At 40.3% G+C, this 27,068-nt stretch overlaps 1 protein-coding gene across 2 annotated transcripts; it reads left to right on the top strand.

Annotated features, from left to right (window-relative positions):
* Positions 1-986: 986 nt before the first annotated feature.
* Positions 987-26,085, top strand: Ttpa (alpha tocopherol transfer protein). 2 transcript variants are annotated; one of them, XM_036178455.1, is made up of 5 exons: positions 987-1,248; positions 7,673-7,826; positions 16,500-16,693; positions 19,415-19,525; positions 23,035-26,083. In XM_036178455.1, exons 1-5 carry the CDS (start codon positions 1,045-1,047, stop codon positions 23,206-23,208), a joined length of 837 nt encoding a protein of 278 aa, XP_036034348.1. In that variant the 5' UTR covers positions 987-1,044; the 3' UTR covers positions 23,209-26,083. The 2 variants fall into 2 exon arrangements, with proteins under 2 accessions (XP_036034348.1, XP_036034349.1); XM_036178456.1 differs by lacking the exon at positions 19,415-19,525 and having other exon boundaries at positions 23,035-26,085.
* Positions 26,086-27,068: the final 983 nt, after the last annotated feature.

Consider the following 27,068-nt stretch of genomic DNA (forward strand, 5'->3'; position numbering starts at 1 on the left):
TTTTTACCCCCAACCCACGCAAAAACGAAAACCTTTCCAAGGCAAGGGTTTTGTTTAGTTCAGAGGGTGCCGCGTTAAGAACCACGCCACAATGACTGAAACCATCAGACGTTCTTGCCACCTTCTGAGTTCCTTAAAGGTAAGGGGCTGGTTTCACTCGTGAGACTAGCATTCTGTGAGCATGCGCTACACCTTCAAGGTGAATTAGTTTTATGGATTCTCTTCTGTCTAGGCGGTAGTTCAATTCCAGGATAACGTCAACGGATGGAAATGAAAGAAAAAGTTCTTTCATGCATCTTTGGATATCTGGGTCGTATCTTTATCTTCTTCACCAGACATCCTTCTGATCCCATCACCTTAAGGGTTTCGTGATGAAGTCTAGACACATACATTTATTATGTTTCAAAAGTGCCCGCGTCCATCACCTCCCCTTTTATTTGTATATGACTCTAACAGAGCTAGATGCCAAGATCTGGGAAGCATTTTTCTGGCCAGAAGCAAGGAGCGGGAGGAGCAGTCAGCCTGCCAAGGTGGCTTCCTAGAATTGCAGTTTGGAAACTAGAATACTGGAGATGGCCTAGGCTCAGCCTTAAGGAAGTAGTCATGGGGAGGGCCCCTAGAGTGTCTGCCACCAGTTATTAAATAGCTGTTTAAAAGACTCTTTACAGCTTCATGAAAAAAGAGCGGGTGGGGGGGGGGGGGCAAAGGGGAAGGAGTGGGAACGGTCCTCTGGCAGCCGATTCATAAACACTCCAAGTAACTTTCTGACTTCGCATTCTTGACTTTCAACACTAGGACTTTCCTTAACTGGGACTGGCTCCAGCTACCGCTAGAAAGCCCTAAAGACGTGATCAGTACCCGCGGGAACCACGTGGGTTCCTTTAAGAGGGTTGCCCTGGCCCTTGCACCCGAGGGGCGCGGGGAGTCCTGGGCTGCCCGGGAGAGTGTGCGTGGGGCGGCGGCCACGGCGGGGGGGGGGGCGGAGGGTGGCGCTGGGCCCACGGTTTTCCCCGCCACCCTGGCAGCGGCCGTGGCGCGGCGGGCATGGCAGAGATGCGTTCGGGGCCAGTGGCGGGGCCACAGCTCAACGCGCTGCCCGACCACTCGCCGCTGGTCCAGCCGGGCTTGGCTGAGTTGAGGCGCCGAGCGGAAGAGGCCGGCATCCCACAGACCCCACACCCGCTCACAGACGCCTTCTTGCTGCGCTTCCTGCGCGCCCGGGATTTTGACCTGGACCTGGCCTGGAGGGTAAGTGTGCACCGGGCAGGATCCACGCGCGCTGAGCGTGGCGATGTGGCTGCAGGTGTGCCCCAGACCCCGGGGTGTGTCCCCGGCTTCCCTTCCCCGCGGTGGCTGTGGTCCCGTTGGTCTGGACCTTCGCTTGAACTAGTTTGGTCCCAGGGATTAGACGAAATGGAGACGTGGGAGCTCAGCTGCTACACACCTGAGTAGGTAACTCCAAGCGCGGTCAGAGAAGGACGAAATGGACATCTGAAGGCATCTTGAGAATGTCTATGTTAATTGAGCTAAAAGCCACTTCAGTTAGGTAGTTTGGAGTGTTTGGAATCCAGGGTGGGACGGCGTCTCTTTAATGTTTCAGGTATTCACAGGACACTGAGAAGGGGTCTTGGGGCCAGAGAGATGCGACCTTGAATTTGTACCTTGGGGTCAGAGCCCTTATCTGTTCAGTAACTGTGAGGACATGGCAGTAGTTTTGAGAATTGCACATTAACCTGTAACTGCTACCTGTAACTGCTAGAACAAGATGTGCTCAGCCCTGTGCTTGGCACCGAGTAAGCGGTCAGAGGTCAGCGGTCAGCAGGAGGACCTAACCATGACCGAGACTCCAAGGGATACTAGGGTGCGGAATTCCAACATCTCTGAATTTTATGAAACTACTTTTATTGGATGAGCGCTCAGTATGGCAAAAGCAATACAAGCAATAAAAAAAAAAAAAAAAAATAAGTGCAAAGGAATTTCCAAAAAGGAAAAAAAATTCCCACCACAAACTTTAGTTAGTAGTTGAGTGCCCAGAAATGCGGCATTGCCTGTTACTTCGCACCTATGGTCAGTGTTCACTCAACATGTGTCTGTGCTTTTTGTTTTAGTTTGTCTGTTTTTGGCTTTTCTCAGCTGCTTGTTGTACAGAAATCATGTCGTGTGAGCACGTGCATAAACATCTTACACTGTTTTTGGACTTTATTATCCCTTAAGATGGAGATATTACATTAAACGTATCTAATCAGTTCCCTGTTTGTGGCGGTGGTGGTGCTAGCCCCCATGCTCACTGCTCATGCCTTCATCCAGGCATGGGGACTGCAGTGCTGCCATGCCCGCCACTTATCCCTTCATGTGATATTCTTCTTTCTCTACATCCTCATTCTGTTTAGCAGTACAGGAAATGCCATTGTCAGGTGGGTGTTTGCTTCTATCACTGACTTTGCATTCTAGTTGGTCTTTATACTTCATCTGTATCCACACATAGAAACATACCCTAATGGGTCTCTATTGAACAAATTCATCAGTTGCTGCAGTATGGTGCTCCTATTTTCAGTGTTGAGGATTGCGATGCTACGCTGATGAAGTGAGCACTGTATAATGGTGTCTTTTCCTCCTTATTACATGTGCTGCTTTACCAAATACGATTTATGCCTGCCAGATGAGAAACAGTTTTTCATTTTCCTTATAATATGCACTAATTTTGGTATAAGTGAAGTTAATCGTATTTTAGATATCTAAAACTAATTTTTCTGTTATCTTTTTTGTTTCCCATTTCTTCTTTTATTTATTTATCTATCTATCTATCTATCTGTCTATTTAGATATTTATTTACACAGTATTCTGCCTGCATGGATGCCTGCAGGCCAGAAGAGTTATAGATGGTCATGAGCCACCATGTGGTTGCTGGGAATTGAACTCCTGACCTCTGGAAGAGCAGCCAGTGCTCTTAACCTCTGAGCCATCTCTCCAGGCCCACCCCTCTTTCGCTTCAAAAACACCTATCTACATCAAACAAATGAGGTCTTTGTCCTAGCTTACAGCCTATCTGATATTTAACCATGTCCTTTCTGAAAGAACTGGAATGTTTAGACATGATTAAACGGATTGACAAGTTTTTGTTTGCTCCTGGGTTTCATTGGTGCTTTCTTTTCTGGTGACGTCAACAGTGTATCAGAAGGAGGCTAGCCAGTTAACTTGTCATCATCAAGACTAAATCTTGCTGGAGGCGTGGAAGGAGGGAGGAGGGGGATCTGTGATTGGTATGTAAAATGAATGAAAAATTTCTTAAAAAAAAAAAGACTAAGTCTTGCCATATGTGCAGCAGCCATGGAGCCAGGGAAGTGAGCTTCCTCCATCCTTTCACTGTTCCTTGTTTGTGTTTATTATTATTATTATTGTTATTATTATTATTATTATTATTATTATTAATTATTATTGTAGAGCCTCGTGATCTTGACAAACGCTGCCAGTCCTGTGGTGATTTGTCTTTCAGAGGACCAGCATTTTCCTCTTGTGGAATTGAACTCAGGTTTTATGCAGGATAAACACTCACTATACTAGTGAATAATGCCCCTAGCCTCTGTTTGGGGGTACTATAAAATTATTTTCCTTTTTTTTTTTTCCCAGAGCTGAGGACCGAACCCAGGGCCTTGCGCTTGCTAGGCAAGCGCTCTACCACTGAGCTAAATCCCCAACCCCAAATTATTTTTCTTTATTTCTCCTTTCTTTTCTATTTTGAAGAGGGGATTGAACCCAGGGTCATGTACATGGTAGGTCAGTAGTGTATTACTGAGCTACATCCCCAGCCCTTTTATAAATGTTTCTATCCAACAATGTCTTTAGAAATGGATTATAGATGGCTTATTTTTTCTAATGCTGATTTCAATTTAGGGAGATAATTTTGATGTTAGGAATTAAATAACCACACAGCTTCACTTCTTTCCCCATGCTTGCCAGGTGTTTTGAAGTTTCTGAACACCATGATCAAGAAATAAACTAGTGTGTACTGAATATGAAAATGCAGTTCCTGTAGTTTAAATGAGTCCTTAAAATACAGAGAGATACCTAATAACAAAGTCTATGGGTTTTAGCTGCTTCTTCAACAGTCACGAGTAAGGAGGTAATGATATAGAATCAGTCTATAGCCTCTCCAAGAATGTGAACATTTCCTGTATTCTCTCTTTTGCTGAAGGGTTTTCATTGCCTAGACCCTTGATGAATTGCCTGGTAGGACTGTGTTTGAGTCCCCTGGACAGAACCCAAGTTTCTGTTTGTGACCTCTGTCTTGTGTGCCAACTGGAAAGAAAGAGGAAAGGACAAATATATGCAACTTTGTTTTTATTTTCTTCTGCAGTGGTAGTTAGTGCAAACTCTTTTGCTCATTGTATATAAGCCCTAACATTTTGTAGGAAGAAACTTCTAAAATTCCCTCAGTTATAATGGAATTTCTCATTTTTGGTTTTTGAAGTTATGATAAATTATATTTTCTAGTCTTAATGGCAACATGTTTATAGAATGACAGGCATTTTGCTGAACTGTTTATATTGTCTATTTTTTCATTTTTCAAGAAATTGAGATATAGAGTAACTCCTCAGTCCTCACTGTTAAACTGTGGCACAGTAGAGGAATTCCTCAGTACTCACTGTTAAGCTGTGGCACAGTAGAGTAACTCATCAGTATCACATAGCTGTTAAGTTGTGGCACATAGCTTTGAACTTGGTTGAAGCTCAGGAAAGCCTGTGCTGCTGGAAGACAGGACTGGCTCCTTCAGCTCAGAACAGTTAGCATGAAAACAGCCTCCATCTGTTTGACAAGTAAACTGTCTAGTTCCTTACATTTCTGTCTTAAGCTGTGATGGTTTGGATATGGTTGGTTCCCTCAAAACTCATATAGAGGTTTAATTCCTATGGTGAAGTATTAAGAGGGCAGAAATATAATCCAACTACAGTGTTCAGGGTAGGCTTTTCTGGAAAGAGTTGGTCAGTGTGGAGCATTCATGATAGAATACTGATAATTTTTAGCAAGAGCGGCCATGGTATATATATACTCCTTGAGTCTTGCCATATAATGCCTGGTGTTTTCTGAGGACTCTACCAGCAAGAAGGCTAACAGCATCAGTGGTCTACTAAACCTTGGGCCAGAACTGTGAGCCAGGATAAACTTTATCTCTTTATAACTGGTGTCATCTATGTTATTATACTATTAGCAAAAAAAAAAAAAAAAAAAAAAAAACAAAAAAGACCCAAAACATATACAGTGTGCTCTGTGCTCAGTACTTTAATCATCTTTATGATTTCTACCAAGACTTTGAAGCTTTTAAAATTCTTCTTCTTCCTGACAATTTCCATCAAATTATAGCTTCTTTTTGTGAAATGTCTCATACCATACATAAATTTCAATCTTTATTCTGCTTAGTGGATAAACATAATTTCTCAAGGCTTCATTACCTACATAATGGGATAATGGTAGTTACCTTGAAGGCAAAACTGAAAAGATGGTATTGTACTTCATAATAGTGGCACAAATATTTGTGTGTGTGTGATGGTTTGAAAATGTGGAAAAATGTAAGAGGGAACCTACCCTAAAAGAACATTTTAAATAGACATTTCCAATTTGACTGAAATAGATAACTTTCAGTAACAATAGTAAAAGATATTAATTTGTAGCTGTTTTTTTGTTGCTGTTGCTCTGGACTTGAGTTTGGCTTGAGAATTGCTTAGTAGCAATTTATTTTTATTATTAACATTTATGTAAACTGTACTTGTGATTTTTTTTTTAATCAGTGTGGAATAAATGACCAAAGATTTGGATTTTGAGCTGTTAGGAGATTTAAGTGTCAAGACGCATGATAGTAATTGTTCATATTTACAGAAATGATTCTTTTCAAGTGTGGGCAGAGCTGATGGGCTCATGATTGATCCATTCTTTCATTGAACATGTTTTCATCTCCTGAGAGCCCACACTCTACAGATATGTGCTGAATGCACTGCCTCCATAAGCTCAATGATCCTCTATAGTGAGATACACTTTGATATTCCCAGGACAATAAAACTATTATTCTATATAGTCACCAAGATGTTGCTTTCGACATTTATACCAAATTTAAAGGCTTACTTTTGTCTGAGGAAACTGTCACACAGTAAGTGAGCATTGTAAAATGCTATTGACAACGATTCTGATGCTACCTAGGACAGGAGGAGGAAGGGAGATTCACAGTATTAGACAGCATGAATGTATCAGAGCTACAATGCGCCTCTTGTTCTTGCTGCCTTTGGAAATGGCTATTTAGGTCACCGATTATTTTTCCGAGCAAATTGTCTGACTTTCCTCTTTCTTACTTTGCTGAGTTTAACTTTTAGTAAGTCTCTCTCTTTTAAGCGAAAGGGACTTTACTAGATGCAGAGATAAGAGAGACAGACAGACAGAAAGAGAAGATGACAACATGAGAACAGGGGAAGGTAGGAAAGAGAGAAAAGGGAGGACCACAGAGGCTCTGTCCTAGAGGACTCCATGGCGATGCTTTCTCACGGTCCAACTGGCTCTTCTCCAAGCCCAGTCCCAGCCAGGGAGTTCCTCCTCAACTCAGAGCTCTCCCTCTGTCTAAGCTATTTGTAGGGTCTCCTCTGGATTATTACTGTTTTGTGACTACAGTTATTATGCTCATGATAATGGATTTCAAATATGAAATTCCTTTGATGAAGCTTCCCCAGATTAAGACTCTTAACTCAGCGAAGGACTAGGTTCCCAAAGGTATCTTTCTAGTGTTTCCACAAAATGCCTTTCATCTAACTGAGGTTGGAAGTGGCTAGTAGCACCCTTTAAGCATTAAGTACAATGTCAATTTAGGAAATATTACAATGCCAAAAATCACAAAAAAATTAAATAATAACTTTTTGTTGACAAGCCAATTATGGTAGTGCTTCTATGGCGGGGGAGCAATGGATTTCCTTTAAACTGTGTCTAAGATCTAATTTTTAGTTATATACTTTCCTTACTTCTAATTAATTTGACTGGCTTTCATTCCTTGCTCTAAAAGTACTAGGGGTAGTGTTTCAGTTATCTATTGCTAAGCAGGAAATCTCCCTTAAGATTTTTGACATACAGCATGACTCCACAGTTGCCTGTGTTCTGTGCTTGACCAAGGCTCAGTGTGATTATGCATTTTGGCTCCTCATGGTATCCAGTGGGAACCTGACTGAAGATATACTATTTAGAATGGCCTCTCTACCTCCCAGGCTTCTCTCCATGTTACCATCTACTAATCTTACATATGCCTCTTTCCCTAAAAGTAAACTCAAAAGGCACCAGGCTTTTCAGGTCTAGCATAGTGTCATTTCCACAACTACACTATTTGTCAAATCAGGGTATAAGTCTAGCTCAGCTCCAAAGCCAATTCCACCTCTTTCTGGAAGGTCTAGACTCACTGTTGACTATTTCGGGAGACCATTATGGACGGCAACTAAAAATGACTGAATCTTGAGTTCAAGGCCAACTCTTGTGATCTCAAATCCTTAATGAAAGGAACTTTGTCTTTTATAACTGAAAAACTCTTCCATATTTTGATATAATAGATGACAAGATTCACAGACAACATCAAGCCTTTCAACTGTTTTAAAAATGTTTACCATGTGCATCATTTATGGACATATTTTTTGTTTTTTGTTTTTTTCAGTTACTGAAAAACTATTATAAATGGCGAGCAGAATGTCCAGAATTAAGTGCAGATCTACACCCTAGAAGTATCATTGGACTTTTGAAGGCTGGCTACCATGGAGTGTTGAGATCCAGGGATCCCACTGGCAGCAGAGTTCTTATTTACAGAATTGGTGAGTCATCTGCAGCTCTGCTTCTCCTTCCTGTTTTGATTTTACCTCTCCCTTTCATGACTAGGTGTTCTGGTGTTTCTTTTGGTCAATGTCTTATTTCATCAGGCTACTATAGTACAGTCCCATAGACTGGTGGCCTAGAAAAATTGAAATTTGGTTCTTAGTGCTGGAGGCTGTGAAATACAATATGAAAGTACCAGTGATTTTGTTCTGATGAGGGACTGACTGTTTTCTGGTACACAGAGATCTCACCCTGCCCTCACATAGTATAAGAAGTATAGTAGTCTTTGGGACTTGTTAAAATGGCACTAATCTCATTCATGAGGACTCTACCCTTATTCTCCAATCTACTTCCTAATACCGTGAACTGCATTATTGAGATGGCTCAGCAGATAAAAGTACTTGCTCCAAAAGTTTGATGGCCTGAGTTTGAACTTTGAAACCCATAATGAAAGGAAAGACCTGACTCCTTAAAATTATCCCCTGACTATGGCAGGCTCTTTGTGTGTGTGTGTGTGTGTGTGTGTGTGTGTGTGTGTGTGTGTGTGTCGGAGGGGTGCATGCAGAGTAGTACCACGAACGTAGAGGTAGAATTCTAGCATATGACTTTGGAGGAGACATAAATTTTCAGGTCCATAACTGGAGACCTATAATCTCTGTTACATCTTTAGTTCTGTGTGGTTAAAACTTCCAGGTGAGAGAAGAGAATCTCACTCTTCCCACACTGTCTTATAGGCCATTTGAAAGGACGCAGTTAACCAATATTTCAGGAACAGAATGTCTTTGAATTATATTTGCAATTATCTATCTCTGTCTTTGTCTGTTTGTCTGTCTCTTTCAATGGAGTCTCAAAATATTGACCGTGCTGACTTTGAACTTTGAGGTCAGGTGGCTTCAAACTTCTGGGCCCAAGTAATCATCCTCCCTCAGCCTCCTCCTACTTAGTGAGATCACAGGCAGATACCACAATGCCCAGCTAGTTTCTTCTTTGAAGATTTTAAATGCACATACATCAGTGTTCACTACTTACCTCTGTGTAAGACCTCTGCCTTTATCCCAATTGCTTGTTGCTTTGTCGATGGCAAGATGCTGTTTTTTAACTCTTGAAAGTATTACATGAGTAAGTATGACTGGAGTCTGTATTTCTTGCCCCAGGTTTTATATCACCCACAGAGCACAAAGTAGTGGCTTTTCTGTTCTTTTGTGGCTCCATCCATGTCAAAGAAAGCTTCTTAGGGATGGGCTGGCCAGCAGATACAGTATCAAAAAATGAATATATTATAAAAACTTAGGGTTACCAGTAGAATTTAAATTTCCGATAAACCACAAATAAGATTTTGGTATGCCTGAGACATACTTATGCTAAGTCTTGTACCCAGTTTATCTGAGATTCACTTTTAAGTGGTGCTTATGTTTACTGTGACAGCTGTGTTGCAGGAGCATAAAACTGAAACATCCAGATGTTTTATTTTATCCTCCCCATCCCCCTTCTAAGTGTCTGGGCTTTGGAGTGCCTGGCTGGACTTTTGTTGTTTGTTTTAATTTTCTAACTAACTGAGACAAAATAGGTAAAAGCAAGCTTTTTATAGTTACAAAGCCAACGTGGTTTTGTTTGTTTGTTTTTTTAAAATCACAAATGCCTTAATAGCACACTAATGGGTCTTTTGTATAGCCTGGGCCTCTGAGAGTATAGGAACTTAAAAGTGTGTTATTTAGGAACTGGGACAGCAGCTCAGATGGTAAAAAGCTTGCTATGTAAGCATGAAGACCTGAGTTCAGATCCCCCGGACCCATGTAAAAATCCAGTGCCTGCCCCAGTGCTTGTCTGTAACCCTAGTGACGGAGACAGGTAGATGCCTGGGGCTTGCTGGACCATAAGTCTAGCTGAATCAGTGAGTTCTAGGCTCAAAAAATAAGGCAGCGAATGATGAAGACATCCAACATTTACCTCCATTTATAGCCACATGTGCATGTCACACACACACACACACACACACACACACACACACACACACAAATATGTTGTTTACCTCAAAGATATTTACACTCAAAGATGCATAGGATTAAGAAAGGTCAGAAAACAAAGGTATGTTGCAAGCCTTCTGTGCGCTATGTTATTCTAGAACAAAAAGAAGAAACTTAGAAGTATTTTATGAATAAAATAAAATTTTATAGACTTTCTCAATTTACTTGAATTGATGGAGTAGCTGACTCTTTCCACAGAAGCCCACTGCCACCACCACCCCTCTGTACTGTGTCTGTACAGTAAAAGCAGAGAGAAAATGCAGAGCCCTTCAGTCTATTTGGACCTTTATCAGCCCCATGACAGAGGACGTAATTTGATGCCTTTGAGAGCAACTACTATACTACAGCAGCAAAAGCAAATTTTGACAATGAAGATTTAACCATAGTTGAGTTACTATGAGTTGTAGCTATGGGGCATGTTGACTTTATTGAAATCTGTAAAATGTACACAGGACAAACCCATTAACATAGGGTTGCTGTGAGAATTACATCTTGTTTTATATAGGACATGCACACATATGTCAAAAACATTAGCTGGCAAACAATGAATAGTAAATGTTAGGTGGATCTAGGAAAGAAATTAAAATTCTCATTTCTTTCTTTATTTAGTTTACTTAGCTAGTACTGTGCAATAGAACCTTCTGTAATGATCCTGTTATACAGTAGCTACTAGCCTGCACATAACTATTACAAGTTTGAACTGAAGCTACTGGAATGAGAAAATGAACTTTTAATTTCTACTCACAGAAAGTGAATACAGGGTGGAACAGGTCTGGCAGGTTAGTTGGCTCAGAAGCTTTTATAATCTGCAAATTTCCTTAGTTCAGCTAGTATTTCATCATTGTTGTATTCAGCTGAAGAAGTGTCATATTTTTGAGCTGAATGAATAAATCTCATATTCTTATCAAGAATATGAGTTGCTGTAAATCAAAGAGAAATCCTATGGCCACCTTTTCCCTTTCTGGATCTTTATCTTTTTCCTCATAGCTTTATAATACCAGCTAGCATTTAGAACTGTTGAGCTTCAGCCTCTGAAAACAAAACCTGCTCCTTAGTCCCACGCCAGCCTCCACCTGCCCCTCTGCTCTCATCTTTTCTGTTCTCCTGGTTCCTGATGTTCACCAGTCATACTTCTCAAGATTCTCATCTGCCCCTGGTCTGGTTTCACCCCCACCTCTACTGAAATGACTGTAGGCAACTGTGGCAAGCAATCCTCTTTCCAGCAAATCTGACTAACAAGCCAAGTCCTATTCTCCTTCTCTCTTGTGAACTACACTGTTCTGTGTCTCTGTTGCCATGTACTCCAGGAGTTTTTCCTTCAACTAGACTGCTATTCTTCATTTCTACCATAGGAACCACCTGTTTTCATCAGCTGTAAAGTTCTGAAATTCCTCAGGATACTGGCCTCAGTTGTCATTTCCTACTTACCTTATTTTTAAATATTAAAGAAATTATGTACATTTGTGTGTATCTGCAAAGAAGTATGTACATATGAATGAAGATGCCCACAGAGGCCAGAGAAAGTAAGGGATCCCTTGGAGCTGAGTCACAGGAAGTTGTGAGCTGCTTGTGAGCCACATGGGTGCTTAGAATGAAACTCAGGTCCTCGGCAAGAACAGGACAGTCCCGACTGTTGAACCTTGTCTCCAACCCATCAGTTTCTCGTGTGTATCTTTATATCTCTCTCCTATAGCAAGGGAAACTGTCTGTGCTAGACAGTCCCTGCTATAGATGTCATTTACAAATAACTACCAGACTGTGTCCTGACCATGTTTTATTCTTTGGGGATTCAGATCAATACAATTAGTTCCCTGTTCTACCTGCATCCAGTTGGTAGTCTTTTGGTCACCATTATGGGATGTATATATATGATCTTTCCCTCCCCAAACACTGTCTAATAAATAGCACATCCAAGTTAACCTGGAAGCCTACAAGGATCTTTGATTTTCTGAGCTTTTCCAGTTTCTTAGTTATTAATCATTTTCTTCTTCTTTTTTTTTTTTTTTAATTTTTCAATCCCTCCCTCCCTCCCCTCTTCTCTCCTTTTGACAGGCTCTCACAGAGCCAGAGCTGGCTTTGAATTCAAAGTGTAGCTGAAGATGACCTTGAACTCCGGATTTTCTGGCTTCTACTTTGACGTGCTGGGATTACCCGTGTGCACCACCACACCTGGGACAATTGTCTTTTTACATACCCTTTAGGTACTCAGTGGCCTCCAGTCTGAAGCCCTGTGTCTTGTTTTCAACTATGGAAAAATTTCTCTACCATAACTGTTCCTTTTTTGTTTCCTGCATATTGTTTCTGGCTTACAGATACCTTATTATTTGGGTTTTGAAATTTACAGATTCAGCTGCATTGGTCTCAGTTTTTTAATACAAAATCTTGTTCTTTTGTGTGAGTTTGGAAAAAAATTCCTCAACTTGACTTTTAAAATCATTATTCAGTCACTGGCTGGCTCTCTCTTGCCACTTAACCCATCAACTGATTTTTTAAATTAAATCATTTCTTTTACATACCAACCACAGTTTCTCCTTCCCTTCTCATTCTCTCCCCTCCCCCCACCTCCTGTCTACCCTTCCCCCATCTACTCCTCCTCCATTCAGAAAGGGGCAGGCCTCCAATGGGCAACAACAAAGCATGGCCTATCATGTTGAGGCAGGACCAAGCTTCTCCCTCAGCATCAAGGCTAGGCAAAGCATCCCAGCATGGGGAACAGGTTCCCCAACGCCAGCTCAAGAGCCAGGGACAGGTCCTAATCTCATTGCTAGAAGACCCACAGACCATGTTACATACCTGTCACCTACATGCAGAGGGCCTAGGACCATGCAGGCTCTCTAACTGTTGGTGCAGAGGCCATGAGCTCCCACGAGTTCAGGTCAGCTGTCTCTGTGGGTTCTCTGTGGGTTCCCCGATCGATCGTGATCGTGACTCTCCTGGCTCGTCTAAGCCCTCCTCCCTCTCTTCAGCTGGACTCTGGAAGCTTGTCCAGTGCTTGGCTGTGGATCTCTGCATCTGCTTCCATATCAACTGGTATTTTTGAGTTGTGTTAATTTTTGTTTCTAAGATTTCAACTGAGTCTTTTTAAAAATGATTATTCTTTTAAAAATAAAGTATTTTATTTATTCTTTTAGAATTTCATACATGTATATAATATATTTTGATCATATCTACCCTGTCCAATTCCTCTCAGACACCGCCCCCCCACCTCCTTTCCAAATTCCTGTCCTTTTCAAGTAGCCCATTAAGTCCAATCACTGCTGTCCATCTGCAAATGAGTATGCAGTGGCATGTGGACCACTGAACAGGGGCCACATCCCTGAAGACAAGTGCCTTTCCCTCTCCCGGCAGGATCCACTGACAACATCTCAGCCAGGGTGGGACTCAGAGCCTTCACCATCCATGCTGGAATGTTCACTGGCCTGCTCTGGTGCAGGCAACCCCTGCTGCTGTGAGGTCAGGGGTTCATTCCCCACCGTTGTCACATCCAGAAGACAGTGTTTCCCAGCAGTCCTCTTCAATCGCTAGTTCTTACAATCTTTCCACTAGGTCTTCTGAGATGTCCCTGACGTGGTGTGTGTGTGTGTGTGTGTGTGTGTGTGTGTGTTGTGTGTGTGTGTGTGTGTGTGTGTGTGTGTGTGTGGTGTGGTGTGTGTGTGGTGTGTGTGTGTGTATGTGTGGTGTGGTGTGTGAGTGTGTGTGTGTGGTGTATGTGTGTGTGTTGTGTGTGTGTGTATGTGTGGTGTGGTGTGTGTGTGATGTGTGTGTGTGTGTGGTGTGGTATGTGTGTGGTGTGTGTGTGTGGTGTGGTGTGTGGTGTGTGTGTGTGTGTGTGTGGTGTGTGTGGTGTGTGTGGTGTGTGTGTGGTGTGTGTGTGTGTGTGGTGTGGTGTGGTGTGTGTGTATATATTTGTAGTGTGTGGTATGTGGTGTGGTGTGTGTGTATGGTGTGTATGTGTGTGGTATGTGGTGTGGGGAGGGTGTGGTGTGGTGTGTGGGGGGTGTGGTGTGGTGTGTGTGGGGGTGTGGTGTGGTGTGTGTGTATATGTGTAGTGTGTGGTATGTGCTGTGGTGTGTTTATGTGTGTGGTGTGGTGTGTGTGTGTGGTATGTGGTGTGGTGTGTGTGTATATGTGTGGTGTGTGGTATGTGGTGTGGTGTGTTTATGTGTGTGGTGTGGTGTGTGTGTGTGTGTGGTATGTGGTGTGGTGTGTGTGTGTGGTGTGGTGTGTGTGTGTGGTATGTGGTGTGGTGTGTGTGTGTGGTGTGGTGTGTGTGTGTGGTATGTGGTGTGGTGTGTGTGTGTGGTGTGGTGTGTGTGTGTGGTATGTGGTGTGGTGTGTATGTATATGTGTGGTGTGTGGTATGTGGTGTGGTGTAGTGTGTGTGTATGTGTGTGTATGTGTGTGTGTGATGTGTGGTGTGTGTGTATATGTGTGGTGTGTGGTGTGTGTGTGGTGTACTGTGTGTGTGTGTGTGTGTGGTGTAGTGTGGTGTGTGTGTATATGTGTGGTGTGTGGTATGTGGCGTGGTGTGTGTGTGGTATGTGAGGTGGTGTGTGTGTGTGTGTGTGTGTGTGTCTGATAGATGTCCCATTTAAGGCTGAGGTCTTTACTCTACAGTCACGTTTTCTTTCAACATTGACAGTTTGTAAGTTTCTGTGTTAACCACCATCTACTGCAAAAAGAAGTTTTCCCAATGAGGGCAGAGAGCTGCACTAATCTATGAGTATAAAGATAAATATTTAGATCGCAGTTTGGAATCATGACCACTTAGCAAAACAGCAGCCATATGTTCCCCGCTAGGGCCTATGACCTGTCTGTAGTCTTGTGACCAGATTTACAATAGCAGGTGTGTGGCAGGCCTCACATGCAATCAGGAAGCAGTTTGTTGCTTGCATAATAGTTATACCACTATTGCAACAATGGGCATATCTTGCTAGATCTGGTATTACAATAGCTCTCCGAGTTTACAGATGGATAAGACTGTTGATGACTTTGATCCAGCAGCCTACATAGCAACTTTCAGCACTATGAAAGTTAGCTAGCAGTCAGGATGCTTCCAGGTTAGTACCTGCTTGATTTTTTTCCAGGTCCTTTGATGATCAAAGTGTATGGTGTCTTCAGTAATATGGTCTTACCACCAGTAATCACCCTCTTCAAAACATTATGTATTTATGTATTTATGTATTTATTTATTTATTGTGTTTATGTTTGTGTGGGTATGTAGGTGGGTGCATGGGTGCTACATCATGGGTGAGGTCAGAAGGCTTTCAGGAGTCAGATATTCCCTTCTACCATGCTGGTTCCTGGTACTGAGCTAGGCAGTCAGGCTTGGTGGCAAGAGCCTATACCCACTGAACCATCCCCCTGTCCCTATCTATTCTTACAAATAGCGTCCAGTCTCCTCTCCTTACATCTGTTGAAACCACTGCTTCTTCTCATTCAGTTTTCTCTCTTAACTGTTTCCTTGATTTTCACTGCTTTGTCTACAGAGCTTGGTTCCTGTCTTAGATGTACGTATCCATATGACAAGTTTTAATAAATCTTGATCATTTTTAAAGACCATGTCCTTGCCTGACCATTACTACTGTCATTTCTGCTTGCCATGACCTGTCTGAAGAATGGGAGGGAGGAACAGGCTGTATGGAAAAGAATATCAGTACCTCTCTCACCGTAGGTACTCTTTGTTTTCTCTGGGTGTGTACAGTTGCCTTTCCAAGCCCAGCTTCCTGCTCAAGCCTGTAGGGACGTGACTGCTGTGTGCTGGTCCCTGAGATCTGGCAGATGACCAGTTTGTCTATCTGCTCCACAGGTTTTTCCCGTAGAAACCTCTTTGGTTGGTGTGTTAGTCATCTGTCCATCATTGTGACAGGGTTCCTGAAGAAAACAATGGGAGAGGAGGAAAGACTGGTTCCTGAGGTTTAAGACCATCATTCGTTGGCTTCATTAGTGTGGGCTTGTATGGATGCAGAACACTGCAACAGGGAGAATGTGATGTAGGAAACCTGATAGGATTATAGTGTCCGGGAGGCAAAAAGGGAGAACAAGAGACCAAATACCCTCTTCAAGTGCACACACCTAATGACTACTTCCTCCAAGTAGGACCACCACCCAATCCACCAAGTTATGAGTCCATAGATGCTTTAGTCCACTGATGAGCTTAGAGCCCTCACTAGCTAGTTACCTCCAGACAGCAGGGCCTCTGAACGCTGATGCACTAGGAACCACACCTGCAGCACATGAGCATGTGGGTATAGTTCAGATCCACCAAATGCTGTAATTCTTGCTGCTGATGGCAACCCAGGCTCACACTTTGCTGAGTTTGGAGCACTGTCGGGGCAGTAAACATGTCCATTTCTAGGCATGGCCTTCTCTTGAGGTGATGATGTGACTTCAGTTATCAATCCAATTTGATCTGCATTAATTCTTAGTCAGTGCTCTTAAAATCGATTCATTTAAAGAAATTTAAAGAAGCACAGAGAAGCAGGTAAATATTTGTACTTTGATTCAATCTATTACTTAACTCATGACCCCTTGTTCATGATTTTATTTCTACACATCCTTTGGGTTTTAAATTAATTTGTTTCCTTAAAGAATCTTTCTGATTTTTCACCCAATGCTAAGATGGAATTCTTTATTTATTTATTGTAGCACACTGGGATCCAAAAGTTTTTACAGCCTATGATGTATTTCGTGTAAGTCTGATCACATCTGAGCTCATTGTACAGGAGGTGGAAACTCAGCGGAATGGAGTCAAGGCCATATTTGACCTGGAAGACTGGCAGATTTCACATGCTTTCCAGATTACCCCATCTGTAGCTAAAAAGATTGCTGCTGTGCTTACAGTGAGTATATATCTAACAGTTAGGTGTTAAATATATGATAGTGTTTAATTGTGTTTGTACAGTTTTAGAAACTTATATATTAGAAATGATAGATATATTTAAACAATGTTAGCAGCAGTAGATATAATTAGTAGTAGATACATTCAAACTAAGCAAATACAGAATGTATACATTATAATATAAAGTGATTTTGTTTTATTTTTGCCATTTAAGTTTTCTTTCTAAATTAGAAAGTTGGCTCAAGCCAGGCATGGTGGAATACATCTGAAATTCCAGCATTTGGCTGGTATTAGCAGGAGGATCAGAAGGCCAGCCTGGGCTACATGAGATCTGATGTCATAAAAAACAGCAACAACAAAAGTTGACTCAAAAGTTGTTATGGAATAGATTTTTTTTAACTACTTAAAGATGTGTTGCATTTGTTTGTGTTGCAGAATAATTGTTTAACTGTGTAAAGATGTGCTGAGTTTGTTTATGCTGCATTTGTTTAATTATGTAAAGGTGTGTTGCTTTTGTTTATGATGAATTTCTTTAACTACATTAAGCTGTACTGCTATTTCACCTTACCTGCCTAAGGAACCTGGTTGGTCCAATAAAAAGATTAACAATGAATGGCTAGGCAGAGGAGGGATAGGTGGGACTGGTGGGCAAAGAGAAAAGAGGAGCCAGCCAGCTGGGGCCCAGCCAGCCAGACACAGAGGAAGCAGGAAGGCAGAATGGACAGTATACAGATGAGGTAAACGAGTGTTGGGCCAGCACATAGATTAATAGAAATGGGTTAATTTAAGTTAAAAAAAGCTAACTAGAAACAAGCCTAAGCTAAGGCTGAGCATTCATAATTAATAATAAGTCTCCATGCCATGTTTTGGGGGCTGACAGTCGATAAAGCCTGCTACAAAAAGTATAACAATGATACAGTAAACTCTCACATGCCTTGCTAGCTATAAATTAATATGCCTTTCTTCAGAAATCAAGTCTTTGTGTATGTACCTGCGCATGTGCGAATGTATGTAAGGAAGTCAGAGGGCAAACTTAGGTATCATTCCTCAGGTGCTAGTTACCCTGTTTTGAGACACAGTCTGTCATTGGCCTTCACTGATTAGGCTAGGCTGGCTGGCCAATGAACCCCAGGGGCTCTTCTCCACCCCTCAGTGCTAGAATTATAAGCATATGCCAACATGCTCAGCTCCCCCTACCTCAAGAATTTGGAGATCAAACCCAAGTCCTAATGTTTGCATGGCAAGCAGATGACTAACTGAGCCATCTTTCTAGCCCCCAAAGTCTTTTTAAAAAGCCATTATCTTTAACCTAGTAATTCTACTCTGGGACTCAGTTAACAAATAGTCATGATACAGTAAGGCTTTGTACATTATAGCAATAATAGTTTACAATGCTCTAGATTCCTAAGTCTTCCAAATGCTTTTCTACTTAATGGCCATCCTGGGTGATGGCAGACAATGACTACTTCAAATCAGCAGTGACCTAAGGATCCTAGTCCAGATGATCCGTGCTGATGAAAGAGCTTTCTACAGTCACCTCTCTTCCTGTACACAGACAGTGCCTGCAGCATGACTTCCAATAGAGGAAAATTAGATACAACTTACTTGCCCAGAGATAGGAAAGTGATCACTTAAACGATGACATATCCATTTGTTGGACCATCTCAACAATGTTAAAAATCACAATGCTCACTACAAATCATATTGCAACAATGGGACAGAACAGAATGCTTAGAGAACATATTGCCAATTAAGTTTAAATAAAATTATACATAGAATGCAGGAAAAACCCAATTAATAATACATCTCAAAAGGGCAAAAAGGGGAAGATAGCCTTTATAAAAGAGGAAAAAATCTGCATTAACAATAATGACTAAACTTTTGGATAAGAAAACTATTTATGAGTTTATTTTTTCTTTTAGGTTATTAAGCTTTTAAGCTTTTTAAGTAGTGTGTGACTTTGTTACTGAAGATATATCAATGTCAAAATTTAAAAAGTGTGCACTTATTGTTATATTCTTTCAATTTTCATGGATGTTTGATTTTTTTCCTCTAAAAATATTTTTTGGTAAAAATACTAAATTAAAAATGCCCCAAATTGTCATTGTTTCCTTAGGAGAAGCTTTATGTGTGACCAGGGAGTGGATTTTCCGGTGAAAGTGTGTACATAGCTATTAACGTACTTGGTCTAAGCTATGAGGAAAAAAGTTCCTGCAGATCTTTTTTGAGTCCACTGGCTCAATAGTGGATAAACCAGGCTTTTGTATTGATGGAATAAACCATTTTGAAAATGGAGTTATACTTTAGAGTCTGATGTAAATGTGGTGTGTGTGTGTGTGTGTGTGTGTGTGTGTGTGTGTACATATTCATTCATACATGCATAGAGGACAGAGGTTAATGTCTTCTATTTCTCTCCACTTTTTTTTTTTTTTTTTTGAGATGGGGTCTTATAATCAACCTACACTTCATCATTCTGCTAGGCTGGTTAGAGTGGGGATCTGCCTGCCTCTGCTCCTCTCACTGGGGACAGGTATAGCCATGCCAGCTGTTTACATGGTTGCTTGTGGTCTGAATTCAGGTCTCCATGCTTTACCCAATGAGTCATCTTCCAGATCCTTACAATAAACTTATAATGTGTTCCTAGAAGAGACTTGTCTTCAGGAATGTAACTGCAGTGTTTATGTTGTGTTATTAAGGTTTTTTTTTTCTTTACTTTCAAAAGGATTCCTTTCCATTGAAAGTTCGTGGCATCCACTTGATTAAAGAGCCAGTCATTTTCCATGCTGTCTTTTCCATGATTAAACCATTTCTGACTGAAAAGATTAAGGGCCGGGTGAGTAAAATATATTAAAGTGATTATATCTCCTGAGAACATTCTTACCTCTTCCTATTTAAGGACAGTTTTTACTATATTCTCATGTCCCTTGGCCATAAACCATTGGACCAATATTGCAAATACTTATAAAACATGACAACTACTCTTATAAATTAAAATTTACTTTAAAAAAACCCCTAGCATTACTGGCTGTGAGACTCTGGGGAAACGGACATGCATGTATCACTGGAGTGTAAAATACATTCCCTGTAGAGGGCAGTGTAGTAGTACTTATGACAAGCTATGTTAGCATTTTCTGGAAATTCATTACCCAGATATAGCTGTATAACAACAAAAGCATAGATACAGAAAAGTATTAAGGCAATCAAGCATCCATCATGAGGGGCTGGTGGAAGGAACTATGATAAATTCACACAAGACTGCAGGGTGTGTTTTAAGGTGAGATGCATACCATGCCGATCTGTGTTGATGGTTTGCTGCCTTTTCCATGAAAACATTGTTTTCACAAAAATGTGTTTTGTCAGGATGAACAGAAATATGGATGATTCCCAAATGATCCAGGGACAGTAAGTGAAGGCAGAGTTAGTAGCAAAATCACTGCTTTTAATCTTTTGACTTCTTATTATTTGTACAAATAAGAATACTATACTATCTTACCTATCAAACACATGTAACTGAAACGTATCATACCTGGGGTATATGATTTAACGTCTTGTAGCTGAAGCAAAGGAGTTGACTTTCACTAACCTGCCCTGCTGAGCTGCATTTCATGTAGAATTTTGGAATTCAAATTTTGTTGTTTATAATTTTTGAAAAGTTTCAAATATTTTGCCCCCCAGAACAGCCGCTACTTTCCTGCCTTAACCTATAGAGGAACATTCTTACAGCTTCCATTCAGGGTGTTGTTAAGTTGTCCAACTTGATTCTTATTTCTAGGTTCAAGTGACCCTCCCACCTCAGCTTTCTGAGCAGCTAGGGAATGCACAGGTGTGCACCATTTGCCTGCTACAAATGCTTTTGGAAGAACTTTGTGATTTAAACCTAAAAAATAAAAGTAGCGATGGCATTAGTTATAATGAGATACTTAGAAGTCCAGAAACTATTCTTCCATCTTCAGAAAGCATAACATCTTATACTTGGTCAGAAGATTATGACCCTAGAGAGATTCTTCACAGATTAGGCGATCCAGTTGGTATTTCTTTTCCTTTATTTTCCTTAAATGGATTTCCTCATTCTTTGACAGTTTCAAGCATGTATCTAATGTATTTTGCCCCTCTGCCACCCCTTACCCTTTTTTTGGGTTCCTCCACTGCCATTGAACTACTTCTTCCCAACCAATCCCTCCCTCTCCTCCTTTCTTGTATTTTTCTTGTTATTTGTGACTGTCAATAGGCATTTCTGTTTTTTTTTTTTTTTTTTTTAAAGATTTGTTGTATTCTTTAGTTATGGGTATGTCTGTGTGGAGGGATGTGCTGTGAGTGCAGGTGTCCTGGAGGCCAGAAGAGACTGTCAGATCTCTTGGAGCTGGAGTCACATGTGGTTGGGGACCACCTGATAAAGGTGCTGGGAACTGAACTCTGATCTCTGGAGGAGCATCAAGCCATCTTTTCTTATCCAGGCCAATTTCTTTCTGTCTTTAAGAAAAATCATCCCTTAATTGTCAGCTCTAGTGAAGCTGGCCACTTCTGGCTACTTTGTATTTTAGTGTTTTATACAGGCCATTTTGTTTTCCTTTTAGTGTAACTTAGTAATACCAGATATCATCTAATTAACTCTCAAAGTTCTAAAAATAAGCATATCTATTTTGGGTTATATTCTGAACAATTAAGAACAAAAATGAGAATAACTGAGTCTAATAAAAAGGGAGAATATGAGCCAAAAAGTCAAAAAACTTTAGAAACTGGGCTGTTAAGTGAGGCAGCTTGGTGAACGTTAACTCACAGGAGACTAGCCAAAATGGGAAACCAAACTCAGGCACTCTTCCTTCTCAGCTTCTTGACAACAATATACAGTTCAATGTTTCTCCTTTCCTGAGAAGATAGAATGTCTTCTCAGCTAACTGATAGCATCTTAGAAAGTCTAAAAAAGTCAAGAGTTGGTATCTGAGGTTCTTAAGTATGAATACTTATTTATCATCCCTCACGTCTTTTTCCTTTAAAAATATTTTTTAAAGTGTGTGTGTGTGTGTTTGTGTGTGTGTGTGTGTGTGTGTGTGTGTGTGTGTGTGTGTGTGTGTGTGGTGTGTATGAAATATATCCAAGCTGGAGCTAAGACTGCCCAGTGTGGGTGCTGGAACTAAGGTTCACTGAGCCATCTCTCCATTCCCAATCCTCACATGCTGGCACACATAGGTTCTTATCAAATGGTTGCTGAAAGCACCAAAACATCTTCCTCCATGTGAGTGTCCCTGCCAGCTCTGCTGGGAAATGATCCGCAGAGAGGCAAGAATAAAACTGGTTCAGCATGACTTTAGTTAGCTAGGCTAGATCCAACTTCTGGAGTCTGACCCCAAGTGGTTTATCTTTTACATAGTTAAACACAGCAAAACTTTGGAAAAAAAGTTTCCTCCTGACAATTGTCACAACAAAGCTTAAGGCAGGCCTATATTGAAACTTTTTTGCAAAGTCCATCTCTTTTGGAAAGCACTAGTGACCTCTTCCACAAGAATAGGTTCTATTGATCGAGAAGGATAAGGATCTAGGGAGGAAGAGTTTGTAATAAGCATAACAGCAAAAAAATAAGCATTTTTTTGCAAAGTCCATGGGGTCTTTTTCATAAGAATGTGTTATATTGACAGAGAAGCAATGCTCAGGAGTCTGGGGGATTGGGGTGATGGCTAGGTCAACAGAACAGCAAAAGATCATCAAGCTATCAAACAACATCCACTCCAGCCTTCTTGGTGAACAGATGTCAATTTTGTCTATTGAAGAAAGAAGCCCATGTGTTTAACAATTCTGTTTTCTCTAGTATTATCTGTAAGCATGTGGGTGTCATGTCCTTCTACACCCCTAGCTATGGGAAAGAGATTTTTGCTTTTCTTCTTTAGCAAGATCTACTTTTGCTTTCTGTGGCTTGCTTTATTTTGCCTTTACTGGCAACCTACAGTCACTTTTTAAAATTTGAAAAGAAAATTTAGGGCTTACAACTGTTATAATTTCTTGATGGTATTGCATCCATTGACTATAACCATATAAATTACTCTTAGTGAGCCTAATTATGGGTGCAGCTATATGCTTCTATTTACTACGAATTAATATCAGGCAGTAAATTTTATCATCCTTTTGTAAATATACAAAAGCAAATCGAAGAGAACAATAAAATTATCATTCACATCCACATCATCTAAATATAGGTACCATTCCTAGATTGGAGAACAGAAGGTGTAGCATGTATATGTACTTGCTGGTCTCGGTATATCGTGCTTTGTGAGGTTTGTTTTTCCGCTGGAAATGCTTCTAGCATGGAAGTCAAAGCCAACACCTTCTGAAACACTGTGGCTCTTTCAGATTCATCTGCATGGGAACAATTACAAATCCAGCCTACTTCAGCACTTCCCAGACATTCTTCCTCTGGAATATGGTGGTGACGAGTTCTCCCTGGAGGATATTTGTCAGGAGTGGACAAATTTTATAATGAAGTCTGAAGACTATCTCAGCAGCATTTCTGAGGCCATCCAATGAGAAATTGATTCCTGTGAATGACTTCCTCATTAAAAATCTGAGGGTAGGATCCTATCTGGTTACTAAATTTAAGAGCAAACCTTCAAATTGAACTGATGCTTATCTGATCTTTAAACGTGCAACATGGGTATTTGGGGGAATGTTTTAACTTTTACAATGCTCTGTTCCTGTTGAGTTAGTTAATGTTAGAAGAGATTCCTGTTTACATGCGAAGAGAAAATAGCTACATCTAAAGTACCTGTTCCAGTGTATCTTTGCATGGTTTGGGAAATTTCGTTTTAAACAAAATTTTATAATCACATAGTTTAATACTAGATTGTTGACTAGTCCACTGCAAAGAAATATTGTGCATATCAACTGACGGTGAAACAATATTAGTGCTCAGTTGAGGTTGACATTAGATTATAGTCCAGATTGCAATCTGAATACAGCTTTATGCCGGCAGGATAGTTTATCTCAGGAAAATTCCACTTTAGCATATGCACAACAGAAGCCTTTGAATGTAAGTTTACATGTCACTGTATTGTATGCAATGAAACCACTGTGACTGATAAAAATGACTTGAAACTTTAGAAAACATTCTGGGCACAGCTGATGGTTTCTTCCACAGTCTTGTGTTTCAAATAAGTAAAGAATATAATTGTGGCTTCTGATTATGATTTAGACATGGAAGTAAAGGTACGTCTTTTACGAAGACTACTTATACTTGAAAACCTAACAGAGCTACACAAAAGAAAGGAAGTGTTTACATCATATTTAACCATCATCAGTTATAGCTAGCAGTTTTCAGATTATTCATAAAATAATTTGAGTTTTAGTATTATCTCAGAATATTCTAAGTCCCACCATTCATGTTTAGTCTAGACAGTGAGTAAGTGGAGTGTGCTGTCTGTACCACAGTGCTATTCATTTTATAAGACTTACATTCATTGAGAAAGATGTAATCTTATCCCATATTCAGTACAGTATTAAATTTCTGACATAATTTTTATACTTAATGCTTTCTAATTAATTTTATTTTAAATTTGAAAGAATACAAGGTAGAGAATTTATTGAATATGTGTTCAACATTAGTCATATAGTAGTATCTTTGTGCAAGGATATTTTTCATTGCACAAGGTGTTTTTCTTTATAAGAAAATGAGTCTAATCAGATGAGCTGATACTTATGATTCTCTGTACATATACTTCTGACAAGACCAAAAGGAGGTGCAGATATTCGTTAGAGAATGTGTATAATTTTGATTAGCAGTTATATGCTAATTTTACTATTTAATTTTACTAAAATCTTTCTTTTTAAGAAACATTAGTCTTTACTCAATCATAACATTAAAATTGTGTAAATAAAAATAATAGAAAATCAGTTAAAGGAATAAACAGAAGCAAAACACCTCCAGCTTTTCAAATTTTAAATCACAGAAGGAAACTCAGATGTCACTTTATTTACATGTGGCTGTTCAATCACTTGCCATGATTCTGTGGAGGAAGGGTATATTACTATAAAGGCTAACATTTTAAATGTCTTTTTAATGTGTACATTAATGAAGTAATTAATAAACTGAATTTTAAAATGTCAATCAATGTAAGTACATTCTATAATGGGGCTTTGAAACTTTTATAAAATGATGCTATTCTATGAAGAACATTGATGAACAATGTGAGTAGACAGTTTTGAAAGGTTCTGGGCAAATAACTGGAATTATCTATGTGGCTTCACTACACTTGTACCAGAAGCATTTTCTGAAAGGTGAATTTCATACGGGTTTACTGTGTTGTAGAACTTCACAACAATAATTTGTTTTAATATTGTTAAAAATAAACATCCTTCTCATAAAACATGGTGTTAATTTTTTCATTTAAAATGTAAATGAGGCATTCTTTAAAAAAAATGCTTTTTCATTCAGAAAAACTATACTACTTCTCATTGCCCATTGTATGACTGTTGATTCCTTTCTTTCTAAGTTTTAGGTATAGTCTATTTTTGCCTGCTGCTGAGCTTCCTTTGGTGTGGTGTGCTGGTCCAGTACAGACACTGCACCACATGCTCCGCTCTGTGTTTGAGTTATTTGTCTTTGAAATTCATGTGTTGTTTTACTTGGAGAGTAAAAACTACATTAAAAAAAAAAAACCTATTAAAGAAACAAAAATCATTTGGTCGATTCAGTAGCACACTGATTTGTGGTTTTTAGTTTTATTTCATGTTGCTTAGACTTTCAAGTATGCTTTACACAATTAGCCTTGTGGTCCCTTTTATGTATATGCCAAGGAGATGGGTTCTATTCCCAGCATTTAATAAAACAAGTAAAAGATAGATAAACCAATTTTAGAGCAATTTCCTACCAATCCAGATCATGATTTTTATTTGTTAAACTAGATTTTACTTATGGAAATAGTATTAAAGTTCTTTTGAAGTATTCTCTTTACCACTTACATTAAATATATAAACAAAAATTAAATACAGAAAGAAACCAACCCAGCCCATGAGTGACATTGTACTTTCTGGAACACTCCTCACAGGCTGTGTATGCTGAGTTTTGCCATTTGTTAGATGAAAAACTAGAGGAACTGGGAGTTACAAAAGTGGAAAGAGAATTGAAGCCAATATTAAGACTGGTGGAAAACACTGCTCAGCCAAGACACAGACCTTCCGACTCCCACCACATCCTCAACACCTGACTAATTGCTCTTATCTATTCAAGTCAATCAGATTGTCTACTTTTTAATTATTATTTTTGTTTTATGTGTATAGTGTTTTGCCTCCATTTACTTCTCTGTACCACATATTTGCCTGGTGCCCATAGAGGCTGGAAGAGGGTGCTGGATTCTTTGGGACTGGAGCGACAGATGGCTGAGACTACCATCTGCTAAGAATTGAACTTGGGTCCTCTGGAGAAAAGCCAATATTCTTAACTGCTGAGGCATGGTTCCAGCCCCACATGTCTGTTTTTGACATACTGTGGATTAAATTCTGTGTTGTGGCAAATGGAAACATTATCCTAGTCACTGTTTCATTGTTATTAAGAGACACCATGACCAAGGCAACTCAAAACAAAGCATTTAATTGGAGCTTGTTTACCATTTCAGAGGTGAGTACACTGTCATCGTGGTAGGGAGCATACCAGCAGACAGGCAGTCTTGGTGCTGAAGAAGTAGCTGAGAGCTACATTCCTGATCCACAGACAGCAGGCAGAGAGGGACACTGGGCCTGGCATGCGCTTTTTGAAACCTCAAAGTCCACCTCTAGTAACACACTTCCTGCAACAAGACTGTACTAATCCTTCTAATCCTCAAACAGTTTACCTGGTTCCACTAAGCCTTCAAACATATGAGCATATGGGGGCCCTTCTTATTCCAACCACCACATTCCACTCCCTGGTCTCTCTAGGCTAGTGGCCATATCAAAATGTGAAATGCCCCATAGCCTTTCAGTCTTAAAACTATTTAAAAGTCCAAAAAGCAACCTCTTAACTGTAACACCATGTCAAAACAAAAGCAAAGAGCAAATCACATGCTTCCAACATACCATGTCACAGGACATATATTAACATTCCAAAAGAGAGGAAAAGGAGCATAGTGAGGAAATACTGGACCAAAGCAAGACCGTAAACCAGGAGAGCAAACTCCAAACTCTGCATCCCATGTCTAGTATCAAAGTGCTCTTCAGATCTCCAATTCCTTTCAGCTTTGTTGACTGCATCACACCTCGCTCTAGGGCTGGTTCGTCACCCAGTCTGCAGCTCTCTTTGGCAGGTATCCAAAGCTCTGGCATCTCCGACATCTTGGGGTCTAGCAGGCAATGCAGACTTTACCCTCAGGGCTTCTCGCAGTGGCCTCTCACAGACACCTGGCCTCCATGGCTCC

This window comes from Onychomys torridus, chromosome 2 (assembly GCF_903995425.1).
Source record: "Onychomys torridus chromosome 2, mOncTor1.1, whole genome shotgun sequence".
NCBI classification, from domain to species: Eukaryota; Metazoa; Chordata; class Mammalia; order Rodentia; family Cricetidae; genus Onychomys; species Onychomys torridus.

What these genes read in the sequence shown, in the direction of transcription:
- Ttpa (XM_036178455.1), top strand. Translation starts at nt 1,045, where the DNA reads ATGGCAGAGATGCGTTCGGGGCCAGTGGCGGGGCCACAGCTCAACGCG. An exon ending in ACCTGGACCTGGCCTGGAGG is followed by an intron (nt 1,249 to 7,672) that starts GTAAGTGTGCAC and finishes TGTTTTTTTCAG; the next exon opens with TTACTGAAAAACTATTATAA. An exon ending in CTGAAAAGATTAAGGGCCGG is followed by an intron (nt 19,526 to 23,034) that starts GTGAGTAAAATA and finishes TGGCTCTTTCAG; the next exon opens with ATTCATCTGCATGGGAACAA.